The 21,653-nt window shown below is 35.9% G+C and overlaps 1 protein-coding gene across 6 annotated transcripts in view; it reads right to left on the bottom strand.

Annotated features, from left to right (window-relative positions):
* The window catches only part of XRCC5 (X-ray repair cross complementing 5), a 51,504-nt gene that overhangs the window by 13,375 nt on the left and 16,476 nt on the right, over positions 1 to 21,653 (bottom strand). For all 6 annotated transcript variants that reach the window (XR_009958739.1, XR_009958740.1, XM_062578367.1 and 3 more), the window contains 8 exons: positions 20,860 to 20,972; positions 18,142 to 18,204; positions 17,459 to 17,596; positions 16,270 to 16,360; positions 14,960 to 15,093; positions 10,016 to 10,212; positions 5,787 to 5,880; positions 4,274 to 4,343 (listed from right to left, as the gene is read on the bottom strand). Coding sequence is in view for 4 of the 6 variants with exons in the window: in XM_062578367.1 (XP_062434351.1) it covers positions 4,274 to 4,343; positions 5,787 to 5,880; positions 10,016 to 10,212; positions 14,960 to 15,093; positions 16,270 to 16,360; positions 17,459 to 17,596; positions 18,142 to 18,204; positions 20,860 to 20,972 (900 nt within the window). In the remaining 2 variants the exon portion in view is untranslated. The remainder of the gene's footprint in view (positions 1 to 4,273; positions 4,344 to 5,786; positions 5,881 to 10,015; positions 10,213 to 14,959; positions 15,094 to 16,269; positions 16,361 to 17,458; positions 17,597 to 18,141; positions 18,205 to 20,859; positions 20,973 to 21,653) is intronic.

Below are 21,653 nucleotides of genomic sequence, written 5' to 3'. Positions count from 1 at the left end.
CAGGAAGAAACTGATTCTAAACTGAAAACAGTCCTTGGTTATGTGGACTTCCTTCATCTTTAAGCCAACCACCTAGAAATTTAAGATCAAGAGCCGCTAATCCAGTACACTAGGAGGTGCTGTTCAATTTAAAAACAGTGTCTCTAAATGGCCTGGAAGCTGTAGATATAGATCAGAAGAATTTAGGTTGGACCTTTGAAGGACATCTGGTCCCAGCCCCCACTCAAACCAGGGTCACTATGGATCAGGTGGCTCAGTGCTCTATCCAACTGAGTATTACCAAAAATAAGAGTCTACAGTTCTCTAGGCCCCTCTTTCCATGTTCAACTACCCTCACTGTATTAAAAAAAAAATCCTAATATTTAATCTAAATTTTGCATTGCCTCTCACACTATTGCAATGCCTTTAAAATGCTGATGACAACAATAGATGCAGTGAAAGTAAATATTAGTTTAAAAACAAAAAAACAACCCCCCACCCACAAACCTGTGGTCCAGAAAGGTCAATAACTACATCTCTTTCTACAGAAAAAAACTGAAATGAAATATCATCCCTGTTGTAGCTTCCCAATAAGTTTCCAGTGTAAATTTGTCATATGCAATTCTGTTATGCATATAAAGTAACCAGTACAAAACAACCTTGTTAAACATTTCACTTAAGAAGTGATCTACATGTCATGGCAAGTGCGTGACACCTAAGGCAAGACAGAATATTTGCTGAAATCTACATATGCAATTATTGACTAACTTTATTTTTTCTGCAAATATCCAGGAATTAAAAGAAAAATTGACAAAGTTGCTACTAGCATTAGGAGAGAAAAAAAAAAGGCAGTTTGGTACTATTTGTCACTGGACATTTTTTCTAATGCCCATAAACAATACAGTTGTCACTGCAAAATTACCTGTCTGCTGACAATCAGCAAAATAAAAAAAGAAAAATCTTCTCACTACAGGACTTCAGACATCATGATTCCAGATAGCAGCACTTTTAAATGTAATGAGATCTGGCTGAGAAACTTGCAAAGAAAATTTTCAAGGCAAAGAAAATACCATGTGTGTGTTGATAATGTCTTTTTTTTTTCTCCCTTCAATAAGCCAACTTAATTTCCACAGAATCCTACAAGAACACAGCAGCCAGCATCGGACACCTGCTCTCCAGTGATGCAGAGATGAACAGTAACTTGTAAAAAATCCAATAAGATGAAATGGTAGCTGCGTGGCTACTCCTTCGACATGGGAAGCACTCACTGTGTTTTAGAGTCTTCTCTACAGCCATAGCAATAAAGAAACTTGTTATATACCCTTGGGAATAAAGAACAGCTTCTACTCAGGCAAACTAATCTATCTTATTTGCATTCATTGACAAAAATGTCAGAAGCTGTTATTAGAGGACTACTTTTTGTGATGACTGTGCACTTGTAACCTACTCAAAACAAGACCTGCATAAAATGACATCTCTATGGCCATGAATACAAACAGAAATGTAAAGATATCTGGAGGGGAAACATAATAGTAGTTTCATCAGCAATAAACATCAATGAGCAATTTGGTACCCTAGTACACAACTGTTCATGTAAGTCGTAACTGGATCCCTACAGTAATGAACCACACGAATGTCAATTAAAAGTGAAGTTGATTACTGTTTCAGGAGCTGAGCTGACAGTCTCAGAAAACCTATCACTAAGACCTCCACCAATTTGAAATTTCTAGATTTTCAAAAGACTATTAACACATCAGTGACCAGATTCTCACTAACAGAGGATATGTTGTTTCTCCTGCTCTGGCCTGCTATGGGACTCAATGCTCAGACATGCGTTGTCTGACCGGCACTTAGGTTTGCTCTATTAATGGCACAAAGACAGAACCTTCAACATCAAATTCTTGTGAAGCCACTAAGGGAGATGTATCAGTAACACTTTTTGGACAATAAATATCCTATTAGGAGTTCCTAAAAGCTTTCTCTTTTCCGATTGCCATAATTTGGCCTTAATAATGGTGAAACAATAAAAATATTTTGCTGTGGGATGTGCTGTGCGCTGAAAAGGTATGTACAATTAAGTTGTATCTTAACTTAAAAAAGCCACTGTATTGTCAATCTTTGAAGTACAACACTTGCTATCACTACTACTTCACTGCCCAAAATTAAAAAAAAAAAAAATTAAGGCAGCGGCAATGACTAGCAACCCTCAATCCTTCTTTCCTGTAAATACCAGGGAGTGGTGAAAAAGCCTTCCTCCTCTCAATCAGTCTCTCTAATCTTGAAAAGTTAATGTTTTCTGGATCTCCAAACTTCACTGGTTTCATCTGTTTTTATGCAGGAATTAGTTGTTTTGCTGACAGTGGAGGAAGGAGAGGGATTTATTGACTATTTTTAATAAAAAGAAAGTATGCACTGTTCAGTTTGGAAGGTTGTACTGGATTCTCTTTTTACATTATAAAGAAGCAAAACAGGGTACAACCTCATTTTTCTCTTACCTGAATCTTGAAACATAAAATTAATTTTTTTTCAATAGACTATATGAGTGCCATAGATTATCCTTTTCTACAAAGAGACTTTACATTTTTCAGCAAGGAATAATGTTTCCTCATCAAATATGATGTAAAATTATAAAAATCCCTCAGAACCACTGAAGAGTTTTAAGGCAGAATCTACCATTTACATAACCAGAAAGCAATACAGTAAGCCATTAAAAACATGCCTGTAATGTTTTATGCATTAAGCTACTTAAAAGACTCTGAAGCAGAAAAAGGAATAAGTAGCAGAAGAAAAAAACATGCAGAGCATGTTTTTATTTATAGAGGCTTCTGTCTCTCTTTCAAATGGGTGACTGCACTACATTTTGGTAACCACATTTTATAACAACAGAACACATTATAGACTAAATGAAAGTAGATTGCTCAAAGTGCAAGGAATCTTGCAAACATGCACTGTAGTCACCTCCGGAACAGCTACCAAGTGGACACATTTAAGCACTCTATTTATATAATCTTCAGTGTAACCAGTATTCTTACTTCTGCCTTTCAGCTTTCTTACATGATTAAATTAACCACCATAAGGAAGTAGTCAATTGTTTCAATTTCTGTACTCTTGTATCTTGTACAATGCCCTTTACCGCATTTTAATAACCTGAGATTTGAGAATTCTGATTTTTTTTTCAATAAACAAAATTTCTTCCGATCAATTACAATACTTGTATGAAAAGCTGGCATACTAGCTTATAGCATATAATAGCTATCTCAACTTTAACAGACTGTATCACAAATCTACATACTTCAGTACATATCTCAAACTATACCAAAAAGGAGCAAAGGTCAAAGTAAAATAGCCACCAGCTCCCCCTTAATTATATCTGCATTTTTTTTGCCTTGAAAAGTATCACAATCTTAAAATCACTCTTTGAAAGAAAAGAAGGGGTGGGTGGAACAAACAAACAAACCCCTACCCCCCAAAACAGCCCATATGTCTTGGGCATTCCTTTTCAGATATCTTTGGATTACATATATCTCTATATAGCAATTCCAGTATGGAAACATGATGCAAAATGTGAATTTGTACATTCAGGCTTAGAACATGCATGATTGATGAGATAGTAGCTGATCTGTGGTTTGTATTCTTCCTCAGCTCTGTATCAAAACCCTGTCTTTTCTTTCTCAGTGGGCTGAGTACTAGATTCAGCACACAAAGCTATTTCTTACCTCCTAATAGTCACACACTACATGCCTGTTACACTCTTACTACATCTTTCTCCTAAATTCACCCACCCTTTCCTTTGCTCAAAGTCAAGTCAGAAATGATCTTTGCGTGTAAATATGCATATGCAATACTAAATTCTCATTTCATCATAGAACAGGGTAAGCAGACAGCAGAAAACAGCTTTCCTCGCACAGTCCCCAGCCAACAGACTTCCACTGCAAGCCAGAAAGATCACATATATCCAGAGGACAAGTCAATATACAGTCTAAGTGAGGCAACCAGTTAGTGCCAAAGGGATCTTCTGCTGCAAGAAATTGAGGAGTTATTCAGATACCTCAACATAGCTATCTAGTGCCATCTTACAAAAACAATGGTAGCTGAGACTTTCACATAAGAAAGGCAAAATACAACACGGGAATTACAAGTAACATCTGTCACTGCTGAGTAGCAATGGAAGCTATGTGGTACACTCCAGAGCGTCTCGCAGAGCACTAGCCGTCTATGTTTAGACAAATAGATCTCATCACTGAACCCTGAAGATGCGACAAAAAAAAATTTAGGGTAGATAAAAGTCATTTACCTTCTTTAAAGTCAGCATTTTTCTGCCTCACCAGAGTTTGAAAGTCTTTTGCTGGGTTAACACTGCCAACCTAAAGGAGATCCAAAAAAGAAATCTTAGAGTTATCTGCCAATATCCATCTCTCTCTTCTTGTCAGATAAACAGATATGTAAAGAATCCTGTTATTTTAATATGAAAATAGAAGCTCTACACTTCTTTGGATGCAGACTCATAAAACACAGGTTTTACAATGTGCATTAATGTGAGGTACTCCTAGCCAGGGTTAGTTACAACATGAACAAGATGAACTTATGCTTACTATACTGCACTCTTACGAACCAACCATGTTGTCTGGGGTTTAGAGGTCAGGAGCACAGTAATTCAGGCTGCCTGCCTGGAGACTTTCTGTAGCACAGACTTCTTGCTAAGCTTGACAGATACTTAATGAGAAATGGGAGCTCCTAAGCATGTGGGTACAGATTTGCTGGCTTGCTACTCCAAGAGAAAGCTCAAAATTAAAAGCTAATGCTCAATTCATCTATCCTTTCTGGCCCAGTCTGACATTTTAGAGCTTCAGCTCTAAATAAGCATAAAAATGCAGAGACCTTGCAGAGAGCAAAGGAACTAAAAGCAGGTCAAAAGTAAATAAGTGTTTACCGACAAATGGATGCAGTAACTTCAGAAAACAAAAGTCATTGTTCAGCATTTCCTTTTAAGAATCAAAATTCTAAGTTTATTTGAAATGTTTCTACTTTGCTGCCGAAATAGTTCTTAGGCAGATCTTGCAATGAACTTGCTTGATATCTTAGTATGTTCAAATCTGGCAATATCACTTTTCAGAAAATACTAGAAATTGTTATTAGAAATGCAAAATATGGGGCACATCTCTATGCCTTTTTAAAAAATCACTACCATATATTTTAAAAAACAACCTTAAAGAACAAGGTATTTGAATAAATCTCAATTTATATTAAAGTATCCTTTTTCCAGTGACATGAAAAAACAAATAAAGGAATGAGCATAATCATGATGAAGGCTTCATCTGCCCATAGATACAACATCCAAAATTAAATTAAATATTTAGCCTAGCAGCAAGATAAAGTCAAATTTAAAGCCAGAAGAGAACAGGCTCTGAAATCAAAGCAAGACCTTTGATTAAATAGAGAGGGGTAACTTCTGTTTTACAGAAAATGCAAAAGAAAATAAAAAACTAAATTCTACCTCTGAATCCCAGTTTGGGGATTCTGTTTTCTTTGGAACCACAGACATGCCCTTCAGAGTTTCATGGACCTGGGGAGAACTTTGTGCTAAGAACACGTGGGACTGATGTAAATCTGTGCTAACATAAACTTAACAGCAGAGAAAAGTTCTCTACAAGCTAGCAGACAGTCTCAAAATTTAACAAGCAAACAATGTTTAAGTCACGCTTCTGCTAGAACCTTCCTTTATCACGAATTTTGTATACCCACTAAATTATTTTTGGGGAAATATATCTTCCCCTTTGAGAAAAAAAGATTTGTAAAAATATGCTTACAGAGGTGATAATGCCTTCAGCAATGCTTATGATGCGAAAGCTACCTTCTTCATCTTCAGCTTTTGGCTTCTTAGGATTGGGTCCATCTTCATTGCTACAAATGAGAAGGCCAAAAAATAAATACAAGCAATTTAAATTAAACTGTCCTGGATCCTAAGTAGGGAGCCAGTGAATTCGTGAAATATAAACTAGAAAGGCAATATTGGGTAAAACTTCATTATACAATTGTTCCCAAATTAACAATAAATCACAAACACAGCATCACAAAGCAAATAGCAGAAACAGAGATCAAATTTTATCTTAGCATAAAGCAAGAGTGTCTTTTGTTGAAGGTATGAAATTATTCATGCTTATTTCAGGAGTAAACTTACTCAAAACCCTCTTTTCCACCATTCAGAATAGAGACCATCTCCAGTCACATTATTTGGAAGCTGCACGTTGTGCTAATCTTACTATTTTACTGTATATTCCCGGTATTTGATATTCTCATCAGATTCCTTTTAAACATGAAACGGGTAACGAAAACATATTTTTTTTAAGTAAGATATCAACTTGCTCTTCAAGATTTATCTGCTAGTTCCTGGAATTGATAGCTATCACTTATCTGTTTACACAGAGATGTGCCACTCTACTATTCTTCATGGGTACACAAGAGCTTTACAAATTTCCACTTTGGTTTAAGTTACCTCTTAGCTTTGCCCTCACAGTTAACATAAACCTAGCTGCAGATTCCAAACCAAGAACCAAACTGGAATATCTAATATGTCAAACTTCAGAGCATGTCTTGGCAACAGAAGGGGGAAAGAAGAAAGAAAGAAAGAAAAGATCAAGCTAAACACAATAGAGGAAAAAAGTCAAAGATATTGTGTTCTGAGTTGCTTAATGTGACAGGCTATTGACACAAAGGAATCGATTTCACTCTAAGAATGACTGAAAGCTACCGAGTGATGTAAACTGCAGCATTTGTAAACTAGTGTTCACAGAAATTTAAAACAGAAGAAAAGGTTATTCTTAAACGTTCTGCTACTGCAGTGAAGAAAAGCAAATGCAAATAGGGCCAAAAAGACATCCTGGATTAGGTGCTGTTTTGCATATTTCAAGGTTGGAACTCATTTTAAAAATTGTACAGTATGTTATAGATCAACTATTAGAAAGAAAATTTATTTCCGTTTGTACTACAAGAAATCATCTTCCTTTTTACTTTGTATAGCTTGCTCCTCCCCTCCTTTAGACACAATGTCTCTCCCACTTTGTTTCAGCAGTCATCTTTGTTCTTCTACTTAATTTTGTCACTACCGAGATTAAAGCCCTTCTCAGCAACTCCTGTCATCTGACATAACCTTACTTATCACTCTAGGAGAAGCAAAGACTTTGGTTATGTATCAGGAAAAGTATTAAGATACCTTGCGCCATTCCCAGTTCTGCTGACCTTCTGGCTGACTTAGGGCAGGTTGCTTGATTGTTTTGGACAGCTGATATCCTTGTTTGTAAAATGGAGAAACTGAAACTTATCTAATACCAGAGAGTTTAGAACTTTTGCTTAAACTAGAGGTCAAGTATGCATTGACACAGTTCGATAAAAGGTATGATTCATAGTCAAAATTCTCCTTTTAGAATTTTCTCTTTAAAAGCTGTTTTGCAGTTTCTTGTAGTATCTTGAATTTCCTTTTTCTTCCAGCACTACTTTTACTGATTCACAATGTTTTGTGACTGGGCAAAGGAGGAAGGTATAAGTAATAGTATCGCATTTAACTTCCTAGGACCAAATCCGTAGTCACCATTAATCAGTGAGGTGCAGCAGAAACTAATGAATCCATACCTACTTATACCAAACAAGGATCTAACATTTACAATTTGTTATGGTAATGCATGTAATACACTGATTATCAGTATTTTTAAAATGTGAAATGTACAACTCCTATTTGAGAAAAATTAATAAAATATACATACAAGATTAATTTAATACACCTACTTCTACATTTATATAGAAGCCTCTCATATACTGAAAAACTGGAGGAGATAACATCACCAAAGCTAACTTAAAAAGGAAAAAGTAAAATGCTTTCTGTTCTACTGGGGGTTTTTTGTTTGTTTTCTACTACACAGCGCATAGTAAAAGTGAAACAAATTAATATTGAATATTCAAACCTACTAGGATATCATAAGTGCAGTTATGCTGCCATCGTCCCATTTGATCTTAAAAATTAAGCAGAAAAGCATCAGGGTCAATATCATGATGGGAGACATCAAATGATGAAAAGACAGAAACGGTAAGAAATTTATTTTAAGAAAACAATCAAGAAAACTTCTAGTTAGCTTCTTCAAAATACTTTAGTACAAATTCTCTAGATCTGATATTTTAGTAAGTTGAACATTATCTGCTATTAACACTCTTAATCACTGTGGTAGTGATGCAATTTTTCTTCAAATGATTTAACTGCCTAAGTTTTTCCTAAACACAGAGCAGAAATACATAGTCAACAATTCTGCTGCAGTGCTGACAGCACTATTTTAATTCATTAATCCATTACTACACCAAAACCAGGTTCCTTTCATTTATACTTCTTTAAAATCATAATACCATTAATTTTTCTTCACACAGTTGAAGCTTTGTACCCTTTCTCCTAAAATCCTATTTTTTTTTCCAGACTATTTCCCTGCCCCACATTACTTTCTAGCTCAGTTATTTTTATAACTGTTTCTACTTCCCCTGTAAAGCAAACCAATTTTTAAACCAAATTAGCCTTCCTTCTTGGTTGCCACACTGAAGCCCTTGGGGTAAGGTGTTTTTAAGCAACCATCAATAATGTGTAACTTTTTTTTTTTTGTTTACATTTGCTCCCTAGCTTGCTTGACCCCAAGTTTTAGTGTTTTTTTGAACTGGTCATATAGCATCATTTTTCTAAAAATTATATATACCCCTATAGAGACAGACAGGCACACAAAGAACAACTGCGGCACAGAGCAAGGACAACAGAATATAATCAGTATGAATTCACAGGTACACCAAGACACGCCAGGCACACAATATAGTGAAAAAACAAAAAGCAGGTATTTCTCAATCTGCATCCAGTAAAGTATTTTTCACTCAATCATTATCCCAGAGCAGTGGCATGAGAAGTCCTAAATCAGGTCTTCCCAAAGATAACATGCTGAGGAGGCTCTAGTCAACCAAAAGTAAAGTATATACAACAGCTCAGCTAAGCAGGGCCTAGAAGTGGCTCAAAGACATTGTTCCTACTGATGAAAGGAATGAACTGAAGAGGACAAAAGGAAAGGAGGAGTTAACTCAGAACGCTCCAACACCCCAGGGAATCAACTAGTTCTATTACAGCTATCCAATAAATTAAGCTCTAAGAAACAGATTTTGCTTGAGCAAAACTTGCTCAAGCAACTTGGCTGTGGAGTAAAATACAGTACCAATTAAACATTTATTCTTCAAATTTGCAGCACAAATAATGTAAACATAGCATATATAATATAAGCAGATTTTTTTAACTTAAAAATGTTGAGAGAATAGATGTTCTAGGAAGAGTCTGTAACAGCTTGTTTTTTCAAAACATCCACATTATTGCACAGTACATAATATTCTACAAACGAAGCTGCTTTCCTTTTGAGTTGGCATTCAAAACAAAAGCTATAGAACAACCAAAATAGAGCATGCTGAAATGGAAGACTAATCTTCACGTTAGTTTAGAGCTCTATAGTATTTATTCTAAATTGGATAAGACCCTTTGTTATTCAAACTATTTTATAACTAGCAGGAGGACAAAACTTTTAATCATTAGGTAGTCAAGCACTGCAACAGTTAGCACAGAGAAGTTCTGTAGTCTCCATCCTTGGATGTTTTCAAGATCAGACTGGATAAAGCCCCAAGTTACCTATTTAGATCTCATAGCTGGCTCTACTTTTGGCAGCAGGTTGAACAAGAGACCTCCTGGATGCCGTTCCAACCTGACAGATTCTGTGCTTCTATGACCACAAATACAGACCTGAAGGAGCTGCAGAGTGGGTATTAGTGTAACTTGCCCCACTGCAGCTGGAAAACCATTATTCACAATATTCCAAAATGTGGTACCACAACCTTTCAGTACTTTCAGTACTTTTTAAGTATGTAACTCACTGATTTTATGTCCAAAAGATTCTGAGCCTGCTACATTCAACAAGAACAATCTGAAATGTTAAAAGTTTTTTTTTAAAAAAAAATCCATTATACATCTTCAACTTACTAGTCTTTGAACATGTCTTGAGCAGTCTTGTCTTCTTTTTTCTTGCCAACATCCTTGAGGGGAAAGAGTGCTTTTATTTTTTCAAGAGGAGCCTGGCATTTTTCTTTCACCACAGAGGGCATCTCCAGCATCTCTAAAAGGTGCGGTTCAATTGGCGGCAATGGTTCATTGGGGAAAAAAGCCTTATGCTGCAAGCACTGTAAGAAATAGTTTAAGCAAAGACAGACTTGCAGGTTATATGCTTTTAATGTAATATGCTTGTGTATTTGACTTCACGTGCTATATTCAAAACATCTTCCAGATTAAAAGAGAAACTATATTCAGATTGCTGCAATATTCCAGCTCCCAAGTGGATTGAAAGTCATACGATCAGCTGTTTAAGGAGATTAATAAAGACATTAAACAAGAAGATGGATGAAAAATGGCTGCACCTATGCTCACTGTAACAAGCTCTAAGAAAATTATGAAAAACACAAGGAATGAAATAGTTGTTTCCAAGTATTCAGCTATTTAAACTTCATTTTACCTCTAAAATGCAGTCCTCTTACAAAATATAATTACATAGTGGAGACTGAGATCACAATTAGTCAACTTAACTTTGTATTTCAGTTATTGGAACAGTTCACTGTTCTTCAAAGAAAATATTTCTTCTTCGTATGCCTAACAAGAGAAATTATCACCAGTTTAGGAGCAAGTGGCAAGAGAGAAATTAAATGTGCACAGGTGAGGCACAGAATAGGTAGATTCGCAGATGAGCTTTGAAAAGAATGAGGGAATGGAGGGAACTCACAGATGCACACGAAAGCTGGAGCAGATGGCAAGAGCTATAGAGAAGAAGGCTCTTTCACCAAAGCGATAAGTCAGGAGCTGAACAGCAGAAGAGCAAGCAGATTAACGAGGCTGGCTAAAGAAATTCCAGTGGGAGTTTTAAAAACAAAGAGGGCATCTTTCAAATGCTATGCAGTGCAGGATAGCAGTGGAATATCTGTCTGTGTACATATTATATATACTCTATATACAAGTATATACATTTATATGTTCACAGTCTTGGACACACACAGACACACATGCTGTACACCGGAGAATAATTTTTCCAAGCCCACTGTACCACGTGAATCAGACAGTGTGGAGGTAAATAACTACTCAGTACACCAGGAAAGCAGGCTAGATCTGCTCCCCTGTTGGCTGTCAGACATGACCTTAATTTAAAAAAGAAAAACAAAGCAAACAAAAAAATCCAACTCTATTCATGCTGAAGAGCTGCCAATAAAGAAAATCCAGACCATATGCTACACATCAATACTGATATGCTTTCATGCTGCCATTAAGATTCCAATCCATATTAGCACATACTTTCACAAGGAGGCAGTCATACAAGGCTACTGATTTGTAAACACTTGTAATGGTTTAAGGTGTAATTATTTTGAAAGAAAGTAAAAATGTTCCTGGAAGCTGCAGTAATGGCTCTTGTGATATAGAAAAATATATATATTCAAATAGCATTAAGAGATTGAATTAAACTCACAAAGTAAAAAACAAGTCCCCTGTTGTGACTGCATTTTTTAAGGCTTTTTTATCTAGTTGTTAAGTGTGTAGCTGCAATAGTTGAACAGAATGAAAAGTAGCCACAGCCTGCACTTATTCCTGTTTTTCAGAATAGAAGATGATCTCTGAAACCTAAGGTGGTAGATAAATGGATATAAAGTGAACAGTCTTAATCTGAAGTTTTTAATCCCAATCAGCCCCTTTTAACCTTTCTTCCTCTTTCTTCCAGCAAGAACCCCTTCCACTTTCACCAGACAGCATGACAACCCACGCTGTCTCTGGCTTCCAGTTTAGTTGTCCTATTCGTGCATGTCACCAGCAACAGGCAGTGCAGGGAGAAGCCAGCACAATACACTTAGTTTCGAGCCTAAGAATGTTAACAGGTTTGAGTGGCAGGAAGAGGGACCACATGAAGATACTGGTCAGGGGATGCAAGTGAAATAGGCTTTTACACATAACTAATTACATATAATAACGAGCAATCAAACAAATGCTATTACAGGAGTAACTGCAAGAAAGAATCTCACCTCATTCCCTTCTATACAGCATATAGGAACACACATTCTGAAAAACATATCCTAACAATTCTATAAAGCCTACAGGAATCAGCTAGTATTTAAAGCCATAGAACACAAGAGGTATATTCAGCTGTCTAAAAATTAAACATCCAGTCTAAAGCAGTCATCTACTCATACAATCACAACTGTCTTGTATTTGTGATGTCTAAGGTAAGCAGGATAACTCATTTTTCCAAGATTTCTTTTTCATGGATTATGGAATGGGCTTGGACAACCCAGTTTAACCACCCAGAAACCAGGTAAATAGTGTAAACATGTTTGAATTGAATCTCGACACAGGCACAGTAGAGTTCAAAGTAGTTTGTGCCGAGTTTAAAACGACCTTCCAACGGATCCACTGCATCCAGCTGAAGATGAGATTACTTGATACTAAAAACCTTTGCAGACTTCTGCAGGCTACCTCCTGTCCCTCTTTTTGAAATTATATCCCACTATCACTGTACACTCTAACCATTTACAAACAAGCTCAGTCCTCAAGGGTCATTTACATGTGGCCTAGCAACAGCCATTATAGCATATTTAGATGTGGATTCTGCAGCTGGATCCCATGAATTACGCAATGCTGCAGGCCACCTTCCCTATAACTTCCCCTCAGGTCTGTCTTAGTACCGAATAGTCAGGGTTGCACAACTTATTTGTTTGGATATCAAATAAAATGTATTCCATTCCATTTCCAAATGTCTTACGGGCTTCACATTCCTGTATAGAAGAGAAACAACTTTAACAATGAAGCTGGAAGCAAGTTTGCCACCATGAAAAACATGGAAGTTAGTTTAGGTTTTTCTGGAAGCAAGGAAAAAAGAAGCTGAAACTCTGGATTAGGATATTCCTCATCTTCCCACCCCAGCAAGCATTAGCAACGCCTTTCCACCCACTCTGTCATTTCCTGATGCCTACCACTACTTTCAGAGAGACAATTTAGCTTGATGTTTCTGTTTAAATTCTGACTCTTGTTGCTTATCATTCCAAGTATCTTCATGAGGCAACAGAACAAGAAAATAGAGGGAGAATTCATCTTTTCCTCAGAGTTGTTTTGCCAAACCAGTACCTAATCAATGTACTGGTTCCTTTGAAAATTTAAAGTTTGTTTTTGTAGCACCAAATAAGTTTAAAAAATGAAGTATTAAGAATTTGAAATATATAAGCAGGAAATTAAAGAACAATCTTTCTGTAATTTATATGGATTAATAGTAGTATTATAACCAAAAATAAAAGTAAAGGCTATGTGAGGGTAAAAGAAAGTGCTAAGAGGACCTATTTTAGGGTTTTATAAAAAGCAAGAAGTATGGACAGAACTGCATACTATTTAATAAATTGTAATAATAAATAAACATTTTCCATCAGTAGCATTCACCCTTAAAAGTCCTATTATCCTCTAAGAAAATTAGCGAGTTAAGACATTACTGTCTTCTAACAGCACTTGACTCAACTGTTGGGACAATGCCATCATTCTGTTTCAAAAGACAAATGTTGCACCTAAAGAAAAATCTTTCATTAATAGGTGACATCCAATGAACCAAAAAAAAAAATTTTTTTAATGTAGCTAGCAATGTAACAGAGAAATTCTACCTCCTGTGTGTTTCACTTTTAAGTAAAACCATGTTTGTTTTCTAATATTCAAGCTTGACAGTCCTTCCTAACATATGAGCCATGCGGATGTCAATCCATTTTAAGCTTTTCCCCAGCAAAATCTTCTGCTGAGCAAATCTTGCATTTGGTTACACATTGTCTTGTCAATAAGACTGGAAGAATTTAAAGGGAACATCTAGTACTTCAGGTGTCAATCAAAGTAAGGTTTGAAGACCCTGGGCTTACTTGTGTTCCTGAAACCAAAATCTGACCTTCAGATCCTTTGCTATTTCTGATAATTCAATGAAGAGAGAGAGACACTGGACTTTTGGAATCTAAAGTGAGTTTTCTTAATTTAAAAATCACTCTATCTGTAAAGTGAAATAATTTCATTTGGAATTGAGACTTGATAAACACAGATCCTATAATGTCACTTTTGGTCAATTTTCAGAGCGGAGTCACACACTCAATTTCTGTCCATGATATTGTATACAACATAATTTTTGCAGCTGCAAAAATTGTATTGTAATCGTCTTTATTTTTGAATTTGCTGTGTCATTTTTTTTGAACACTTGAATTCCAATGCATAATCAAGTCTCTCATCCTCAGAATACAAAGAAAGATTTTTATGATGCAAAAGCAATGTAAATCAAAATGCAGACAGCATAAGTGCAAGAAGTGTGAACTGTTCCATTTGCCTGTAAAACGCATCAACTCAGACATCCAAATGGAACACATTAAATGTTAACACTATTAACCAATATTAACCACTATTACCAACCAAGTTTACCCTAGACTGATCTGTTTTGGAGCTACCGTTAGATGCAGCCGTGACTGTGCTCAAGATATGCTAAGGACAGAGAATGAGAAACTTGATTTTCCCCAAATTTCAGTCAGTTTCTTTCTTTGCTCAAAAGCTGAAGCCTATGTCTATGCCTGCACCATGGTCATTGCAACACAGTGTTGAGGTACCCAGACAAGCTCTCACTTCTGTCTGCCAGTGAACTTCAGCGATGCTCTGGCAGACATCTCAGCACAGGTGTAATTCTTCCTGCTTCTTAGGAGCCAGAAACATTAAGAATAAAACTTATGTCAGGAATAATACAGAAACCAGTGGCTACATGATACATGTATGTTAAAGAATTTATATTATACTCTTCACATTCCAATGATAATTGGAGAAAGATAGAAAGATGAGAATTTTTAACATGAGAGAAGTTTTTAAAATATGACATATAGTTCATCATCTCACCTGGTACAATCTCTGAAAATGAGGGTTTGGGATTTTGCTAGGCTTAAACAGATCCTCAAAACTTTCTCCATCATCATCTTCATAAACCAAATTCATAGAATCAATCAATGAGTCAATTGCAGATAGCTGACCCTCTGAGACAGCAATTATATACAAAAAGAGATTAAATACATTTGCAGATGGATGTGCGTCTTGAAACAATTTACAAATGAAGATTCACTTCAGAATGTGAAATTTTAACAAAGGCATTAAATGCCAAGGCAGTTACAGACATGCCAACAACAAATATGGATAATGGACACAGTAATAAAAATTCTGTTTTGTTTAAGAACTACAATGTAAAGTTATAGGGGTTTTTTTTTTTTTTTGATCTCAATTATTGCTGCCTTTTTGCTTCCATTTTTCTTCTTTTTCAAATGTTTTTATTTGCAACAGAAGGTTTATAGAACACTTGGAAAATAAAGAGAACAGCTGGTTTTAAAAACTAAGTAATACAACTTTTAAAAGGTATGGTTGTAAAATAATTCAGTTCATGATAGTTGATTATTGCTTTGGTAAGACAGGTTGTTAGATCTGTTCTCAAACTGCTGGTTATGGGCAAGAAACCAGTATCTGATTTAGAAATAACCAAACATCCTTTATATATTCTGAACAGTATATGCCCATTCGAAGGATCATCACACTAAAGAAGGGGCAATGGTCTTCAAACTACATCCATTTATGCTTATTGCTATGAAAAATTCTTGGAGTCAAGCTTGCGTGCCTGTATGTTCTGTGGCTCTCCAAATGAGATAGAAATACAGGACAGCCTTCACCTCTCGATGTTACATTAACAGTAACTGCAAGCGACTGCTGAATCCGCTTTGCATGAATGGAGGTGATGTGTCTATTCTAATTCTAGATAGCTAGCTGTATATTGTAGATCCCATCATAAGCTACAGCGAGTTAGTCTTACAAATGCATTCAAAGAGCAAGGGTTATGAAGGACTAAATCTCAGATCTCTATCAGAGAGACCTTATGAGACTAATAATTACAGAACCCAAGCCAGAATTCATTCAATGAAACCCTTTTAGAAGACTGACTGCAAATCTGAAATCTGTTCAGTCTGCAACTAAACTGCTGAAGTTTTCATATCGGCTTTACACTTGATGACATCACCAGAACATATTTGCAAAGGGCTGTTTTTTCTAAGCCAAAATAACCACAAAGCTTGTGTTTTCACTGGAAAGCCAAATATTCTATTTTAGAGTGTCTTAAAGAAAAAGGGGTATATTACTTCATCCAGGTGCCCAGGAAGGGACTCTCTTACCTGTAGGAATATATTTTTTGTTGTTTTTCAAGGAGGAAAACATATACTGTCTTAAGTCTTCCATGTAGGGTAGTTGCACATAGATGAGACACTAAATGAAGGGAAAGAGAGACATCTATAAAGAAAAAATCAAGACTAAAGAGAAAAATCTAAAGTATTCTAAAAGTGCCTCACCACAACAACATAATATATCCCCCCCCCAAAAAAATCAGATGATCTAATACTATTTATCAAAATAATCAAACAAAATATTTACAGAGTAACATAGTTTTAAACAAAATAGAACAAAGGACTATTTTAAAATGCAGCAATGGCTAAACTGTTCACGTTTGTACTGGTGGAATATAGATCTCTCAGGTTATCCAATGCATTTTCCTTGGTGTTTTCCTGTGTAAAGTTCCATCCAGCCAAGTTTTAAATATCCCATCCAATGGAGCTCTGGGAGGTTTTAATCACAGCATACTGTGTTTCAAAGTCAAAAGTTGTTTTTTGACATTCCCAGCCTAATTTTTTTCTTTATTCTAATACCTCCTCCAGTTCATATCACCCTAAATAATTCCTTTCCATCCTTTATGTTTATACCCTTCAGAAGTCTGAAGACTGTTACGTCCGCCCCCACCTTAGTCATTGCTTAGCCATGTTATACATATTTAGCTCTCTGAATAGTCTCTTACAAGTAAGATCAGTGGAAACATATGCTGCATAAATTCTTAAATTCTGAAATACTGTGTTGCTTTTGGACCTCCCAGAAAATTTAAAAAATTTTATTTCAGATATGATTCTGTTGTGCACTGAACTTTCCTTAAAAAGAAAAGTCTTTTGAAGCCTTAAAAAAAAAAAAAAAAAGAAAGAAAAAGAAAAAAGCTTAAAAGCTCCAGGATAACAAAATGAAATTATTACTATCTTATTGGAATAAAAATTATTATTTAAATCTTTAACACAGAAGATACTAACACAAATATATTGCATTATTTTTCCATATTTTTTTTTCTGGGGAATTTACTTCAAACTATTTATTACCTCCTTGTTCTGAATTGTTATTATTTTGTAGAATCACTCAAAAAAGATTTCTTCTGCTATTCTACCACTCTGCATATTCATATGGTTCAACTGCAATCATTTATTAATTGGTATTTGTACAGCATCAGTAAAGGAAGGTCTCTAAAAAATGGTAAGAGTGAAATCTTACCTCATATGCATCCTTAATATATGGAAAGGCTACGCCAATCTGCGGGTTACATCTTCTATCATAAGCATAACGCACTATGGCGACTACTTTCAACTCAACCAATGCATGGATAAGGGCAGAAAAAGCAACTGCAGCACTCTAGGGGAGGGGAAGAAGAAAAGGGGGGCAGGGAAAGAAAGGTCTGTAAAATCATACAAGTTTTCAATAAAGCCTGTTGAAATACACCTTTCACAGTAAATTTGTACTAAGCATGAAGAGGTCTTAGAAATACTGTAAGATAGAGAGAAAGGTGGCAAGTTCGACCCTTTGTTTGGATACAACAGAACTCTGCTGTGAAATACTTACTTTTAATACTTAGAATAGACCTCTGAATTATTTTAAATATCATACTGGCACAGCAAACTGCTGTTCTGTGTGAGAATGGATGTAAGTATCAATTTAATTTCTCTATAGCCTTGCACATACATATTTACCAGATTCTCACTATTCATGAGACGTGGTACTCATCTGGAGTCTGATCCAACTCCTTTTGACCTTGATTGGAAATGGATCAAGACTTCTAAGTTGTATTAAAAATACTTCTGTTTTGTTAACACTGAAAGAACCGTCTCGAGCACAGCTACTATTTTTTTTTCTGTTCTATGGCAAAATACCTTCAGTATTAAAACATTTCTTCGCCTTACCTCATCATCTTTTGCTGCAAAGACCTTCAGAACCTGGTTGCCCATGTAGTACTGCCTCCGGATCTACAGATTTAAATGGTCACATGTTAGCTTGATCTAAGCCAAGTGTCATTAATGTAACTGGACCAATTTAATTATGAAACAATCAAGATATTACTCATGTGAAAAACCTGCAGAATGCAATTCCTGTGCACAGAAGTGCAAGTCTTGCATATTTTTCATGCCTGAATTTATCGTACAATCTAGATATTCAGTCATATTGATGGGAAGGAGCGAGAGACAATGCTAATCGCAGTTGTTACCAGTCTGAGTAACACTGCAGTAATTCAAAGTCAGCCTGGAAAGTCACCTAAATTTTGCCAGCAAAGATGTGCCAAATGGGATGTAACTTTTTTCAGTTAAGAAAGCTATTTCAAGAGCAACCTGAGTATACACAGCTGTGCTGGCAAAGGAACACTTCTGTTAGCAAAGTTTATGCTGTCCATAAAAAAAAAAGAAAAAATGTTCATTAAGGGGCCTTCCTGGAATAGTTGGAGCTAGAGGCTGAGACACACCCAAGAGAAACACAGCAACCGCAAAACACCTGTCATAGAGACTCTGTACATTATTATGAACATTAGTTAGAACATCACAGTAAAAGCAAAACAAATACTGATTTTTCTTTGTTAAAGAAAATCTCTTCACATGACATTCAATAAAGAAACTCCAGGTAGCTTGGAGATAGTGTACATTACGATAACGCTGCTGAAATCGGTGACAACTTACACCAGAGCAGATCTGTTTCATGGATTATAGTATGATTCTTGAACTCAGATTATGATTATTGTAACTGCAATTATTTTTTATTGATGTGTCTTAAAGAACTCTGGCATTTTTATGTTCTGAATAGTATAAATATCTAGATACATATTTCACTGCACCTTTTTTTATTTGTTAAAAACAGTTCCTTTATAATAATTTCAAGGATTATTTCTTGATTTACATGGCATTGCTTATAAATTAAAAATCAAAGTTTAAGTGGCCTCTGATCTTCTTTCCTGAGGGATGTGAATAACTGAGAATAATAATATGAGGTGGTTCTACTCCTTCTTTAATTATGTATTTGGAGCTGCTCCAGTTTCTCTAGTTAATAATAAATTATCTTTTCTCCAAGTTTTTTTTTTTTTTTTTTTTTTTTTTTAAACAAGAAACAATTTAATACAAAATATACATTTGAATAGTGTTAGGATTATGACTCCAAAACATAAGGAAAGTATGGGTCTGGAAAATTCTAGTTGTAGTGGAAAACTTACAGATACCATTACCTTTACAATATAGTTTTAACCCTGTAAACACACCTGTATAATTTCATTCTATCACGATCTACACAACTACTATTGGACATATTTGTTCACACTCCTACTTATAGGACTGGAGCACACATTATTTAAGATGTAATTTTTATTATGAAATCAAGAGATAGATGACGTACATCACAAAAATACCAAAAACAACAATGTTTGCTACACTGCAAAGATTTTACATTGCAAACAATTTGTTAATTCTTTAAGGGATATTTACGTGGATTAAAAGTACTCCTAAATTTATGCAGTTTGAACACATTATCACCGTAATATCTGGCAGTGGTGGAAAAAATATCTCTGAAGGCTGCTCACCTACAGGACCGTGATGCCTCTCATCCGTTTTCCTTTCGACTGTTTCTTATTTCAATGAAGGTCAGACTTCAAGTTGAAATAAGAGGCCAGCCTCCAGTGTAACAGCATACAGCACATGATGAAATACATCTTGCAAAATGAGATGAAGACAGTAATACTCAGCTGCAGGCTAGTAAGATGTGGAAAAATTGCAGTATGTCCCACTGAAACCATAGGTTCGGACATACAAAGGAGCTTAACATTTCTAGCAATTACTGGCACTCACATTCCTGTACCTCCTCCTCATATACCCCACTTGAAGAAAGGGTTGTTAGGCCTCTGCATTAGGTTTTCTTAATGTTTAATTCCCAGCTTTCCAGCAGGAAATCACCTTGTATTGGGTTGCTTTTATTAAAATAGTTTTAAAAGTTTCTTTCAAATTCCAGGTAAAAGGGTGCCAAAATTAAAGTGTATGTGCTCAAAAACACTAAGCATCTGTTGAAATATGGCGTTTTTTGAATGATTTTGCTTTCATCTATACTCTGAACTTTTCGCTACATTTAATTTTTGTCATAGTAGAAACCAGAAGAAAGCCACTGTTTATATAATAGTCCTTATGGAAATGAGGACGAACGCAATCAGTTCTCAGGCTTTCTTTAATGTTGATGGGTTTCTTCTGCTAGAAGATGAAAAGAGCACACAAACATGGCTGGACAAAGCCCAACAAGGTTTCTGCGCAACCCGAACAAAAGATTGACCATCTTTAGCTGCAGATCTCGTGTCACTATTTGAGTTACTGAGATGAAATGATAGTACATCTGCAGCCACTTTGTGGAGATCTGAGATCAGTGGCTCCATTTTAATCAAGGGGCCAAAAGACATATTTATGAACTTTTCTTCATCACAAGAGTATACAGTATTTATACCTACTAGAATCCGCAAGTAAAAATCATCCCTGATGGCAGATGCCTCATTGCCAACCACTGGAACTCAGTGCAGCGCCAGGATTCTAGTGAAGTTAAACTGAAATCAGTTGTCTGCAATTACCCAGTAAGTTGAGCATGAGTTCAGTTCAGTACCATACCTGACAGGATCTGCTGAATCCCAAAACAGAAAAACATTTTGCCTCAGTTTTGTATTTCATTTGCTCTTCATCTACTTTGGAAAAAGGAACTATATCACTGCCATAGCGAAATCCTGGAGAACAGAAGAGCATCTGGTAAGCATATGGGCCTACAATTCTAACACTGAAATTAGCTCTCTGAATATTTTAACAATGCCTGCATGCCCCACAGCTACGCTCTACACACGCTTATCAAATTACTTCCTCTGTTAACAAAAAAACCCACACATCCCATAAACACATTTTGTAACAGTTGCACTCTTCGTACATCATTTTATGCAACAGTTACTCTTGCAGATAGCAGGAAAGAAAATAAGGGAACAGAGCACCTTACCCAAAGGTACATTCACAGATTAAACTTAAGTAAATGGACTACAACACTCCCTGCAAACTAACAGAAAAATCCAACACAAACCTACCACAAATCATGTACAAGAAATGACACAACAAGGGATTCAAAGAACAAAATATGGCAGCAACGTGAGTGAGATACCTCTTCACATACAATGGAAAACTAAAATGCTCTTGTATGCAGAAGTGGTACTGCTGACCTCTTACACATTTCTGTATTTCACTTCCCTTGCCTTACATCACAGGGATACTTTCACAGAATAGGAACTTGATAGTTTCTCAGAGGTATGATCTGTTGCACCTGCTTATTTCCCCACCTCAAGTTACAGTATCTTCCCTGTAACATCACACTTCATTATACTGTTACAGACTAAGGATTGTAACACCAGGACAGAAGTAGAAGG

Source organism: Rhea pennata, chromosome 6 (assembly GCF_028389875.1).
Source record: "Rhea pennata isolate bPtePen1 chromosome 6, bPtePen1.pri, whole genome shotgun sequence".
In the NCBI taxonomy this organism is placed as follows: Eukaryota; Metazoa; Chordata; class Aves; order Rheiformes; family Rheidae; genus Rhea; species Rhea pennata.
The sequence above is the reverse complement of the archived record's forward strand: the minus strand, read 5'-3'. Positions and strand labels throughout refer to the sequence as shown.